The following is a 13,908-nucleotide window of genomic DNA, read 5'->3' on the forward strand; positions in this document are numbered from 1 at the left end:
ACGCTTCTGGAGAAAGTTAGCCCAGAAGGCGAGCTCACAGAGGAGCCCCGGATGCCGAGCCCCCTGGTTATCCTCCCTGGGGCCTTAGGGGGCGCCCCCTTCCTGTGTGCCCCCCGCCAGGGCTGCAATCAGCCCGCTCATACAGGGGCTGCCGGGAGCCAGCCGGCGGGGCTTACATTCCGCTTTGGCGCAGACGAGGCAGGCCGTGGTGCAGTTGAAGAAGTTCAGGACCCCAGCCACAGCCACGCTGATGTCGGTGTTGCTGGGGTGCAGGTTCAGGGTGGTGAATCTCTGCAGCTGGAACTTGATAAACTCCTCTGGGGCCACTTTGAAATGAGGGACCTGAGAGAAGGAGCAAAAATGAGCAGCAGGTTGGGGGGGGGGGTCCAAAAAGAGGAAGAAAGGAGCTAGAGGGACTGTGGAGGGAGGTTTTGTGTCAGGCCTTTGCTCCACACCAGTGGGAAACAGCTGGCAGGCCTCAGGGCACCCACAGGATGGCACCCTAGACAGCCCTGAAGGCAGGCGGGCAGGGAGAGCCTCCAGGAGGCCCGTGTGGATGCCCTGGGCACCGTGGACTGATTCTGGAAGAAACTGCCCGCTGCTGAGCAGCTAGACAAGTGGCCCTCGAAGGCATAACCTTCATAATCCTCGAGTTGTCACGAATACGTCAGCGCAGAGATGGCAGGGAAAGAAAAACCCTGCTCTGGGGACCGAGAGGCCAGGCAGGAGCACCAGCCAGCTCCCCCCACGCCCTGGAACACGCACGTGAAGAGAGCGTCGCCGGCTGAGAAGGCCCGTGGAGCCCGTGAGTGGGGCAGGTGCATACACGCCTGCTGTGGTCTCCTGGGCAGTGGGCTCCCTTCTGCCTCTGCTCCTGACCCCAGAGGGAGGCACCGCCCCTGACCCCGCCTCTTCTCCCTGCAGCCTGGCATCGCTCTTTTATTGGCAGCTCAGGCCATGGGGTGGGTTGTTGGACGGTTAAAACATAAGCTGCCATCCACCCTGATTTTATTCTGTCTCCCTCACCCCTGGCACAAGCTGGGATAGCTGCAGGCTGCCCCGTGTCCCTGCGTGAGGTGGGGCTGGAACTTCAACACTCCTCCCTGAGGACCAGTGGCCTACGGGGACGGCCACCTCACAGCAAGCATGGCTCACAGGGGTGGGCAAACTTTTTGACTCGAGGGCCACAATGGGTTCTTAAACTGGACCGAGGGCCGGAACAAAAGCATGGATGGAGTGTTTGTGTGAACTAATATAAATTCAAAGTAAAGGAGCGGAGGGGAGAGCAAGAGAACCGGATAGAACAGCCGGATCCGGCCCGCGGGCCGCAGTTTGCCCGCGGCTGCAGACGGTGTTGAAGCAGGTAGGGCTGAGGATAAACAGCAGGAAGAACTCTGATGGTGCGTTCGCTGGCCGCCCCGTCTGCGATGGTTCTGAGACGGTCTCTGCAGGAGTCAGCGACCTTATCATTTTAAGCTTCTGAGGAAAGTCCTTCTGAGGATCTCCGTGAAACCAGGTGAGGAGAGAGGAAGGTTAGCAGAGATGGGGGAGAAATGTCTGAATTCAACTAGGATTAGCCCTTGAACTGACAGGGCAGCCACTATTTCCAGCAGAGACAGAAAGTGCAGGCTTGGGGGGTCCCGCGAGTCATGAGCCGGGACTCGGAAGAGTGAAGCTGTGTCGTAGAGAATGCTGCGTCCCCGCTGTATTTTGCATCCCATATGATTTGTTTAAGACGAATGAACCCTGTGAGGATAAAGGTCACAGAGGAGCAAGATGGAGGCACAGGCCAGGCAGGGTGCGGGGTGGGGGGCGGGAGGACACATTTGGGCGTCTCTGGCCGAGGCCCGCCGTGCATGGACATCCAGCCGCCAGGGTTCCGTTAGCAGCGCACTCACCTCGGGGAGATGATACCCTTAGAAATGCCCTCAAATCCATGGGCTCAGGAAAGTGAAGGACAAATGGGGTTTCAAGTCTAAAGATTTGGTTTGCATCCAGGTGGTGTGGCTTGGGGCCCAGCTCATGCCAATGAGGTGACAAGAGGTGCCTCTTGGAGCTTTGGGAGCGTAAAATGAGATCCTGTGAGTGAAGGGCGGAGCGCTCAATGCCACACACAGCAAGTGCTCGGCAATGCCCCTTCTCCTCCTCTTTCCCCTTTTTCCCAAAATGCAGGGGCCCCGGACAAGCTCCTGCAGCGGTGTGTGCAGGAGGCGAGGCTGAGGGCTCCCGGAGGGGCCCGGGAGGGAGGAAGGACAGGCGCTGGGGGAGCCGCCAGCCGCTCTAATGAGCCAGGAAGAGTGTCTGGCCATGCCTGCTGACATCCCAACCAGGACCAAGAGCAACGCCTTTCCATCTGCAATTGCACACATGGCCCAGGAAGCTGCTGCGGAGGTGGGAGCAGGGGAGGGGAGCAGCAGGGGGAGGGCAGCCAGGGGAGAGCAGCGGTCAGGGCCCGGGTGTCAGCAGCACTCAAAGAAATGAGCTCCTTGGTGCGAACGCCATTTCTTTTCCCTGGAGCTGAGGGAGTTCAGGGTGAGGCAGTTCAGCCTCATAGAATATTAAAAGCGATGCATGATCGGGACGGAGAGCAAAGGTTGCTCTGGAAGGAACAGACAAGGGGGCACTGTCCGGCCAGTCCTGGGCTGCAGGCAGCTGGGGAGCAGGACGGGGAGTGTGGTTGCCAAGGAGAGGCTCCACCTCTGGGCTACAATGCCAAGCGGGTCGGGGTGTGCGGAGCTGAGATAAATATCCACTGAGGCCCAGGAGGAAGCCATTCTGGAGGGGCAGGGGAAGGTCTGTATGGGACAGCGAGGAAATGAGGGTGAGAGGGAGGAGGGAGGAGGAGAGAAAAGAAAAGGGAGGACAGAAGAGAGAAAAGGAGGAGCTGTCGTCGGGCAAGCTCAGTTGGGAGGATCTCAACTGGCAAAGCTGAGCTGTCCCTCGGAGCCCAGCAAGAAGATGGAAATTACACTCCGGCCCAACGTCCTGGGCCAGGGACTGAGATGCGGGGGCGCTGCCGGGGGCAGAAGCCCGGCTGAGGCCTGGGCTGGCTGAGAGTCATCGCTCAGGACGGCTGAGGGGATGAGGCTGGGTGGGTCCCTGGGCTCGGCCTGGAGCAGGAAGGTGGGGGGCTCCGTCTACAGAGCAGCTCCTGGCCCTGGAAGAGCAGGCCCACAGGGGACAGCAAGGCCTGCAGGCCGTTCACGGGTGTGACGATTCCGGGAGTGGTCACGAGACAGGGAGCTCACTCAGCCTTCTGGTCACAGGAGAAGCGGTGGCGTCCAAGGGAGCAGCGAGGGCCGGGGCAGAGGCCTGCGCACCCCCCCACTGCCCCGCACAGCATGGCGGAGGCGTTTCTCCCTGCAGTGGGCCCGGTCCTATTTCTAAGAGCCAGAGCCTCCCCAGGCAGAGCCTCCGGTCCCTCCTGGTCTCACGCCCTCCTCAGCTCCTTCCGACCCTGGAGGGCCTGGCTAGAGGCCCTTGGGCAGATAGAGGATGCCAGGTGGCTTTGCCACTGTCTCCAGGGATACGCTTGCAGGGAAAGAAGTGTCTGATTCTGGGAAGGCCTAGGAAAGATTCCAGGAACAGGCAGAACCGCTGAACTCCACCGCTTGTTTCTCTAGGGGTGAAGGAGGGCGTCGATGAAACCAGGAGCAGGCTGTGCCTTAGCCTCGCCAGCATCCTCATCTCGCATGGAGCTAGAACTACAGGAAATGGCTCAGCTCTTGGAAAGGAGAGAGAGTCCAGGGAGAGGCGGCACCTGCGGAGGAAGTTGCTGATGGACGAGCGAACCCTGGACTTGGTGAATGAGGTAGAAAGCAAAATAGAATCCCTTTCTAGAGAACTTATAAAACAGGTTTTCAAACCTGATTTTACCAATCGAATGTAGCAATGCCTTCTTCCCCAGAGTCCCAATGTCTAAATCAGGGGTGGCAAACTTTGTGACTTGAGGGCCACAATGGGTTCTTAAACTGGACCGGAGGGCCGGAACAAAAGCATGGATGGAGTGTTTGTGTGAACTAATATAAATTCAAAGTAAAGGAGCGGAGGGGAGAGCAAGAGAACCGGATAGAACAGCCAGATCAGGCCCGCGGGTCGTAGTTTGCCCATGGCTGGTCTAAATACATAACAGGATCTGTCATGTGGAGTCAGACTTCTGCCCTCCTGCCCCCACCCCCACCCCCACACCATCCCCAGCCCCCCTCTGCCCACCTCCCCCAGCCCCACTCTCCCCGAAGGACCTTAGACGCAAAGGCATCCTCGACATCCTGTTGCGAAACCTGCTCTGAGTCCCCTCCATCCAAACAACCGGGAAAAGGCGCGTGTCCCGCGAAGGACACTCCCTGACCTGCATTTACATTCCTGTTTTCAGTGGCATAAACTGGGCACCGCGGGCTCCTCTGGCCTCGGAGTCCACGGCATCTGTGGCACGGGCTGCGGCCTGCGGGTGGCCCCCGTCTGCCCAGCACTCACCTCCTTCTCCCCACAGATGTTGCTGATGATGGAGCTGGAGGCCGGGCTGGAGGACGGTCCCAGGACAGCGACCACGCCCTTGGGGAGGATTTGACACACTGAGGCCGCAGCAGGGGAAGAGCAGGGGCAGGAAAGAAACAAGGAAAAGAAACTCATCAGGGTGCGGCCAGCGGCTGCTGGGCTTGACTCCCAACCTCCCAACTTCCCGCTGCCCTCGCCTTCCACCACTGCTGCCCGCCCGCCCGCCCCCACTCTCCCAACGCCTGGCCTCCCTCCCCTGGACTGCTGGGCTCCAGGACAGCCTGACTGCCCTTTATGGGTGGTATTAAGTGAGGAAATGGCTCAGGTGATGGCGACATATGGCCACAACCGACAGGGTGTATAAATCCTCTGGCTGCCAGCAAAGGACACAGGCTGGTGGTGAGAACCGCAGGCCCCCACCCCCCGGCTGCACTTGGGCTGCTGTTTAGATGGCTCTCTCCTCTCATCAGAGTCAAACCCCTAAGGGCAGGCGCCGAGCCTTATTAACTCTAATCCCCACGTTTCAGTCCCGGGTGTCTCTCCCGCTATTTCCTAGCAGGAGCAGGTGCCCGGTGCAGGTTCCCGAGTGAGCGCATGAATGGGGGACATGCAGTCATAAAGGGAGGAGAGAATCTAAGACTTTACTCTGCGATAGCCTGAGAAGGGAAGGATGGGAGATAAGGGGAAACAGAGAGAGGACACATGGGCTAATTCTCGGGGCGCACACTGTGATGTTAGAACCCAGCAGCCACCCCTCCTCCAGGGGTGCGCCGAGGCCCCGTCCCACAGCCTTCTCCTAAACGCAAAGCTTGATCCCGGCACCTTTCCCTCCACCTCGCACCACAGTCAAGTGGAGCCACTTCCCAGGCCGTGACCTGGGGTGGAGGGAGCAGCCCGGGGTGTTCCTTGTGGCGTCAGCTGCAAAGCCACACCTGCACCCTGGTCTCTGCCTCTTAGGGCAGCGTCCTAATCATGGCCACACAGCCGGCGGATGCCTCAGATGGGGTGCAGGTGGGGAGGTGGAGCCCCAGGGTTCACACCCAGCGCTGCAATTCACCAGATGACAGGCAGACCTGCAAAGTCCCCTCTCCGCCTGCAGCTCAGGCAGGGGTCCTGCAACAGCACAGGCCATCGACCTGCAGGGCCCCGGGCATGACCGGACCTCACCTTTGAAGAATGTGCTGCAGTTCAAGCTGTTTCTCATGTGACCTCAGCCTGCTAGATGGTCCACGTTCGTCAGCCCTCAAAGCCCAAAGCAGCTGCGGGCGGGTCTTATTCCTGATCTCACCCAGGAGGAACAGCATCCTGGAGCGGCTCAGTGACTCCCCTACAGTCACACGCCTGAGAGAGGTCAGAGCCAGCACTGGAGTGCAAGTCTGATGAAGCCCTCCAGTGCTCACTCCACGCCCTCACAGTCACCTAACCGTCTGCCTGCTCCTTGCAGCCACTTCACCCATCTCTACACGCCCTACAGGTGCGGTCCCCATCCCACCTCAGCCTACCGGGTCTACTTCTCCAAGGTCACCATGACCTCTGGGTCCCAGACACCTTCCAATCCTCATCTCACCCACTGCTCCGACCACCCTTTTCACTGTCATTGCTTCTCCTCTCCCACCCGCCACCTGCTCAGTCAGAGGCCACCCAGTCACACTGCCCTGGGCCACCTCACCCTGGCCTGTGGCCTCCGCTTGTATCTCTGCCCAGGTGGTCCTGCACACTGACCGACGTCCTGGGTTACAATGTCAAGTTCCAACCACCTGCTGGATGTCAGCGGAGGGCTGTCCACACAGAGAGGCAGAAGCACAGTCATTAAGAGCACGAACTCCGAGGCCAGAGCGTCTGGGTGAGTCTGGGCTCTGTCACTGCCTGTGAGACCTAGAGCGAGTCGCTGCCCTCTCTGGGCCTGCTTCCTCATTTCAGGAACTGAAAGGCTAGCAGCACCTCCCCCCTGGGCTTGTTGTGGGAATAAATGAGTTAGTACATGCAACGTTCTTAGAGTGGTGTGGACATGCTACCCTGATCTTCTTATTCTGCCCACTACATCATATTTGCTATACTAGTGGCCTGGTGCACAAAATTCATGTCCCTCAGCCTGGCCTGCACCCTCTCCAATCTGGGACCCCTTGGGGGATGTCTGACTGCTGGTTTAGGCCCCTAAACCAGCAGTCGGACATCCCTCTTGCAATCCGGGACTGCTGGCTCCCAACAGCTCGCCTGCCTGCCTGATCACCCCTAACCACTCTGCCTGCCGGCCGGCTTGCCCCCACCCCCTGCCGGCCTGGGCCTGCTCACCTCCAACTGCCCCCCCCTGCCAGCCTGCTTGCCCCCAACTGCACCACCTTGGAGGCCTGCTCACCCCCAGCTTCCCCCCACCCCCCACCCCGCTGGCCTGATTGCCCCTAACCGCCTCTGCCTTGGCCCCGCTACCATGGCTTTGTCTGGAACAGGGGTGGGCAAACTTTTTGACTCGAGGGCCACAATGGGTTCTTAAACTGGACCAGAGGGCCAGAACAAAAGCATGGATGGAGTGTTTGTGTGAACTAATATAAATTCAAAGTAAAGGAGCGGAGGGGAGAGCAAGAGAACCGGATAGAACAGCCAGATCCGGCCCGTGGGCCGTAGTTTGCCCACGGCTGGTCCGGAAGGTCTCCCGGTCTAATTAGCATATTACCCTTTTATTAGTATAGATACTTGCCATACATCATGGGATTTGATTTTCATACCTTTAGGATGAACATTCATTGTTTTCCCCACTTTACAGATGGAGCAACTGAGGCTTACAAAGCTTCAGGAACTTGTTCAAATCACGTAGGTAATATGGTAGAACTGGGCTTGCACTTGGAGACCCATCGAGCACCACAGCCCACGTGCCTAACCACTGCACTCCCTGCCCTTAGCTCCCGGGCTCAGAACCGCAGTCACCCTGACGCTCAGCGGCTCTATTCACTGGCTATACGCATCGGGGCCAGGTTTTGGCCCTTGACCCCCTCCCCCTGCCATTCCCTCCTCCCCCTGCCATTCCCTCCTCCCCTGCCATTCCCTCCTCCCCCTGCCACTCCCTCCTCCCCCTGCCACTCCCTCCTCCCCCTGCCATTCCCTCCTCCCCCTGCCACTCCCCCCTCCCCCTGCCATTCCCCCCTCCCCCTGCCATTCCCTCCTCCCCCTGCCATTCCCTCCTCCCCCTGCCATTCCCTCCTCCCCCTGCCACTCCCTCCTCCCCCTGCCATTCCCTCCTCCCCCTGCCATTCCCTCCTCCCCCTGCCATTCCCTCCTCCCCCTGCCATTCCCTCCTCCCCCTGCCATTCCCTCCTCCCCCTGCCATTCCCTCCTCCCCACTTCCACGGCACTGTTGCAGGTCGGCCTCCGCACAGGTCTCTGTGTCCAGGATCCTTCACTTCCAATCTGTCCTCCAAACTGCGAGGCACATTGTAATCCAAGGCGTAGCTCTGTGCTTCGGCCGCACAGGCGCCAGCCACACTCACCTGTGCACGCGCACCCACAGCTGTGAACCCCTGGCGCCCGCCCAGCTCCCAGCTCCCAGCTCCCAGCTCCCAGCGCCCAGCGCCCAGCTCCCAGCTCCCAGCTCCCAGCGCCCAGCGCCCAGCTCCCAGCTCCCAGCTCCCAGCGCCGTGGGAAACTGGACATAAACTGGGTGTCTAGTCGTAAGGGAATAGTTATCTAGAGTCTGGGTCACATACACAAGGAAGGATTGCTTAGACTTTTAAAATGCTTATGAACAGTTTATAAAAGCACTTAAATCTCTATACATTAAAATTAAGAGGAAAAAGCAGAGACTAAAATTATACATATATCCATATGAAGGCTACAGCTAAGCAAGTGCAGAAAACAGTTCTGCACTGAGAAATGACCGGACGATGTGACAAAAGTCTCCATTTGTTGAATGCTAATTATGGCCCCTGGTAAGCACTTCTGTGAATTGACTTATTTCTTAAAACCCCCCGGTGAGATAGGTACGGTTACCATCACCTTCATGTCACTAAGGAGGAAAGTGACAGAAACGTGAGGCAGAGAAGGGTGCGCACGCTCTCCCCCGCCCTCACGGTGGTGCCCCAGCCACCGCCTTGCCAGCCTCGCCCGGGCAGTATGATCACTGGGATGTGGCACGGGACGCAGGATTTCTTCCCCGTGTTCTCTACTTTGCATAATGAGCACGTGTTCCTTTTAGAGCAGTGGTTCTCCACCTTCCTAATGCCGCGACCCTGTAATACAGCTCCTCATGTTGTGGTGACCCCCAACCATAAAATTATTTTCGTTGCTACTTCATAACTGTAATTTTGCTACTGTTAATGTATCATAATGTAAATATCTGTGTTTTCCGATGGTCTTAGGCGACCCTGCTAGCAGTTCTCTACCTGTGGGAGCAGAGGAGGAGGAGTCGTGATGCATTGCTCCACAGACATTCCTTGCTCCCATCTCCATGCCCTCCTCCTCCTCCTCTGCTCCCTCCTGCCCACCGATGCAGTCTGTTGAGCGATGGGAGGAGACTAGCCCTGAGGTCATGGCCACGGAGCCTGCAGGAAGCCTGGGGGCTGGTACGGAAGGAGCAGCCATGCAAGCAAACAAGACCTGCCTGTGCCTCCCCCGGCCAGGCCCGGACAGCCAGTATCCTCAGGGTTTCCAGGGAGACAGTGTGGATGGCTGATAGCATGTCCGCCTCGCAGAGCCCAGCCCAGGCAGCGGCAGCAGCAGGGAGAAAGGGGGCGGGAGCCTTGTCCAGTGGCCCCAGGAGACACTGCTCTACGGGACAGAGGAAGGGCCTGTGCAGCTTCTGCACAAGGAGGCTGAGGTGGAGACAGATATGGAGAGAAGGAGGGAGGACCAGGCTGAGGACCTAATAGTCTTGACTATTTCAGATCTGTGGGCTGTGGAGGGGGAGGGGGAAGCCTGAGGCAATGATGGTGCAGGGGCAGAGGGGAGGAATCAGATGTGGGTTCGAGGAAGTGTTATGAAGGACCCTCACTCTCAATTAACCCACTCAATGAGTCTATGTGGTCTTTCATGTGGACCAGACAGAAATGGGAGTGACTTCCTACCATGTATCCTCAGTGTCCAGGCTTGTTATTAAGTAACTAGTGGCCTGGTGCATGGAATTCATGCACGGGGGCGGGGGGCATGTCCCTCAGCCTGGCCTGCACCCTCTCCAATTTGGGACCCCTCGGGGGATGTCCGACTGCTGGTTTAGGCCTGATCCCACAGGGATCGGAGGGATTGGGCCTAAACCAGCACTCGTACTTCCCTCTTGCAATCCGAAACTGCTGGCTCATAACCGCTCACCTGCCTGCCTGCCTGATCACCCCTAACCACTCTGCCTGCCAGCCTGCTCACCCCCACCTGCCCTCCCCGCCAGCCTACTCACTCCCAACTGCCCCCCTGCCAGCCTGTTCACCCCCAACTGCCCCCCCCACTGGCCTGATCACCCCCAACGGCCCCCCTCACCGGCGTGATCACCCACAACTGCTGTCCCATCCTGGTCTGATCACCCACAACTGCTCTTCCCTCTTGCCCCCTAACCGCCTCTACCTCGGCCCCGCCATCATGGCTTTGTCCAGAAGAATGTCCGGAAGGTCTCCTGGAAGGTCTCCCAGTCTAATTAGCATATTACCCTTTTATTAGTATAGATAGAGGCCTGGTGTACGGGTGGGGGCTAGCTGGTTTGCCCTGAAGGGTGTCCTAGATCAGGGTGGGGGTTCCCATGGGGGTCGGGGTGGCCTGGGTGAGTGGCCTGTGGTGGTTTGCAGGCTGGCCACGCCCCCATTGGGGTGGGTGTCCCCACTGGGGACAGTGCCGACCTGGGTGAGGGGCTGGGGCATTTTTTGAAGGCCAGCCACACCCCATGGGGTGAGGGTCTCTGCTGGTGGGGGGCATGGCCAGCCTGGGTGAGGGGCTGAGGGCTCTTTTCAGGCTGGCCACAACCCCCAGTGGGAACCCTCACCCAATGGGGGCATCGCCAGCCTGGGTAAGGGGCTGATGGCTGTTTGCAGGCTGGCCACACCCTCCAGCGGGGACCCTCACCCCATGGGGGCGTGGCCAGCCTGGGTGAGGGGCTGAGGGCCGTTTTCAGGCTGGCCATGCCCCCTGGTGGGGACCCTCACCCCATGGGGGCGTGGCCAGCCTGGGTGAGGGGCTGAGGGCCGTTTGAAGGCCCCTCCCTTGGCTGTCGGCCCAGGCGACCCAAGCCTCCCCACACTCAGGCCAGCTCTGTGGCTGCGACCCACAGGCCCCTCCTTCAGCAGCCTGTGAGGGTGGGCAGGAAGCTTGGGTCGCTCAGGCCTGCTCCGTGGCCGCCGTCCACAGGCCCCTCCTTTGGCGGCCAGCCCAGGCGGGCAAGAAGCTTGGCTTCCTCTGTTGCCGGGGGTGATCCAAGCCTCCCGCCCACTCTGGCTGGCTTTGTGGCCGCCACCATCTTTGTCCCACTGATTTGCATATTCCTTCCTGATTGGCTGTGGGCTTCAGAGAGTGACGGTCAATTACCATATTTCTCTCTTATTAGTATAGATGCCCTGTGTGAGACTGCCCATCGCAGCCTTGCTTTCAACCATCACATGAGGTAAAGTGTAGACTCCAGAGTATTCCGTCTCTTTACATGTCATAGCCTTTGATTCTGAAACTGCCTCTGTGCCTTGGCAGACACTGCCTCCCTGAGCAAGGGTCACTGCAGTGGTTCGTGCAGGGCCTTTTGAAGTTCATCCCCGGCTGAGAGAAGGCGCAGTGTATGTTGTAGGGTTACTTCCTGGCACCAAGAACGTCATCACCAGGATCTCTCTCACCTCCTGAAGCAGAGTCCCTGTCACCGGGTGGCAGGCATGAGGTTGGGGATGTTGTCAGGGCCTCGGAGCCACGACAATTCTTTAAGTTAACAATGCAGATCAGCCCTGGGCCACCAGCCTCGGAAGACACAGCCCACAGGTTGGGCAGGAGCTGGCTTTGCATGGCTCAGAGCTGTCAGATGTATCAAGCCCAGAAAACGGGGAAGAGGGGAATAGCTAATCACAAGGGATGCCCAGGAGGCACACTGACGTACACATGCCACCTGAGAGGAGTCCTAGAAATACAGGCTGCTGCCCGGCAGGGAGGGCTGGCCTCTGAAAGAGAAGAGGAGAGACGGTGTGTGTGTGTGTGTGTGTGTGTGTGTGTGTGTCCAGGGGAGGGGGGAGCCTGATCTGAGGTGAGAGGGAGAGAACAAAGCCAACAGCAGATCTATAGCTGCTCTTACTGAGTGAGCAGCTGCTGTGTGTGTGGTGCTGTGCCCTCGTCTGCACCGTATCCGCTCACGTGCCTGGTGACCTAGGAGGTGACTGAGCCATCTCCAGGTGCACAGCTAGCCAATAGTTGAGCCAGGATTTAAACCTGCGCAGCCATATTCTAAGACCCATGCTCCCCACTTCATGCCACAGTCTCCCCAAAGTAGGGATCACAGAGCTCTAGCTCCTCCTTCCTCCAGGCATTCGGTCTCCCTCCCCGCCCCCCAGCTTCTGCTCATCGCACCAGCCCATCACCCCCTGTCCCCTTGCTTGGGAGGAAAGAGCTGGGCTGGAACCTTTCTAAGAGCTATGGGGTCCGTTTGAAACCCCTTGTGGGGGAGCAGCTCTGGCTGCAGGCGAAAGGCCTTTGAGGTGAAAAGATAGAAGCCTCTTTTCTAGCAAATGCTACTCGTGCCCCAACGGCAATGAGATGTAAACGCTGAACCAGGGCCACTTGCTGATGAAATAGCTGGTGCCAAAGGGGGCGTTGGAAAGAAGCCGGAGTCTGGCGGGGAATGAAGGCGCCAGTCTCCCTCGTTCCCCTGGGACCTGCTTCACAGTGCCGATGTGACGGCCCATCAGGAATGGGCGACCGGCGCCCCAGTGCTGCCAGGAACGCCTGCAGAACCAAAGGAAAGGCAGGGAGCCTGGCCGGGTTGCTCAGTGGGTAGAGCGCTGGCCTGCGGACCAAAGGGTCCCGGGTTCAATTCCCGTCAAGGATGCGAACCTTGGTTGCAGGCTCCTCCCCAGCCTGGGCCCTGGTCGGGGCTCATGCAGGAGGCAACACATCCATGTGTTTCTCTCACACTGATGTTTCTCTCTGTCTCTTCCTCTCTCTCCCACTCTCCCTAAAAATCTATGGAAAAATATCCTCGGGTGAGGATTCAGGGGAATCCAGGAAAGATAGAGGAGCTAGTCTTCCACATCAAACCCTGTCTGAGACCTGCCCTCCGGCACCGAGGACACTGCAGCCTAGATGGGGGGACCCAGGGCCAGGACTGCTGACATCTCTGGCTTCACTAGGAAGAGCCCGAGAAAGTTAAATCTTCCTTCCCACCTGCTGGGCGCTAACCTCTGTGACAACCAGGATTTTGTGGGTTCCTGCCCAGCCCCCGCCCAGAACAGTGCACGGGGACACTCACTGAACAGCTGGCTGACCAGGTGCAGAAACGCATGGCCACTCCAGGTGCCTGCCCCAGGCCCTATCCGAGGAACCCGTGTCCATGGGCTGCTGGGCTCATCTTCTGCAGGTGAGCACCTGCCCTCAGTGTCAGGGCGGGGGTGGGGGGGCGGGGGCGCTTTCTGCAAGGGGCCTTATGAGGCCGTCGGGCCCACACCTGGGAGCCGAGAGACCAGTCACGCAAGACGAGCTGAACCAACCCACCCCTCTCCCTGGAGAATCCAAACCAGGCACTGAGGGCAGCTGGCACAGATGCCCGCAAAGGGCCGCCCGCCGCCCGAGGGAGGACTGTGCCTGCTGCCTGTCTGCGTTGTTCTCCAAGTGTGAGGTCCTGTGTCATGTCTGACGTGCCCCCTAAACGTTTCCTGAATGAATAAACACAGAGTCGTTGGACCTGGATGGCCCGTATGGGACAGGGACACGTCGTTGGACCTGGATGGCCCGTATGGGACAGGGACGCGTCATTGGACCTGGATGGCCCGTATGGGACAGGGACGCGTCATTGGACCTGGATGGCCCGTATGGGACAGGGACGCGTCATTGGACCTGGATGGCCCGTATGGGACAGGGACACGTCTTTGTACCTGGATGGCCCGTTTGGGACAGGGACACGTCTTTGTACCTGGATGGCCCGTTTGGGACAGGGACACGTCTTTGTACCTGGATGGTCCGTATGGGACAGGGACACGTCGTTGGACCTGGATGGCCCGTATGGGACAGGGATGCGTCATTGGACCTGGATGGCCCGTATGGGACAGGGACAAGTCATTGGACCTGGATGGCCCGTATGGGACAGGGACAAGTCATTGGACCTGGATGGCCCGTATGGGACAGGGATGCGTCATTGGACCTGGATGGCCCGTATGGGACAGGGACACGTCGTTGGACCTGGATGGCCCGTATGGGACAGGGACGCGTCTTTGAACCTGGATGGCCCGTATGGGACAGGGACGCGTCATTGGACCTGGATGG

General features: G+C 59.1%; 1 protein-coding gene and 1 long non-coding RNA gene across 6 annotated transcripts in view; one reads left to right on the top strand and one right to left on the bottom strand.

The window, feature by feature from the left end:
* The window catches only part of GRIK4 (glutamate ionotropic receptor kainate type subunit 4), a 259,741-nt gene that overhangs the window by 138,118 nt on the left and 107,715 nt on the right, over window positions 1–13,908 (bottom strand). For 4 of the 5 annotated variants that reach the window (XM_080650202.1, XM_080650201.1, XM_080650203.1 and 1 more), the window contains 2 exons: window positions 4,474–4,571; window positions 177–342 (listed from right to left, as the gene is read on the bottom strand). In XM_080650202.1, coding sequence (XP_080506328.1) covers window positions 177–342; window positions 4,474–4,571 — 264 coding nt within the window. Of the gene's footprint in view, window positions 1–176; window positions 343–4,473; window positions 4,572–5,661; window positions 5,797–13,908 lie in introns of those variants that run through there. The other variant, XM_080650204.1, reaches the window with a different exon arrangement.
* LOC308238390 lies at window positions 3,628–6,326 on the top strand. The gene is made up of 3 exons (XR_013959553.1): window positions 3,628–3,811; window positions 4,490–5,968; window positions 6,199–6,326. It is a non-coding gene; the product is annotated as an uncharacterized lncRNA (long non-coding RNA).

The sequence above is a fragment of the Plecotus auritus genome (genome assembly GCF_963455305.1).
Source record: "Plecotus auritus genome assembly, chromosome: 13".
Lineage (NCBI taxonomy): Eukaryota > Metazoa > Chordata > Mammalia > Chiroptera > Vespertilionidae > Plecotus > Plecotus auritus.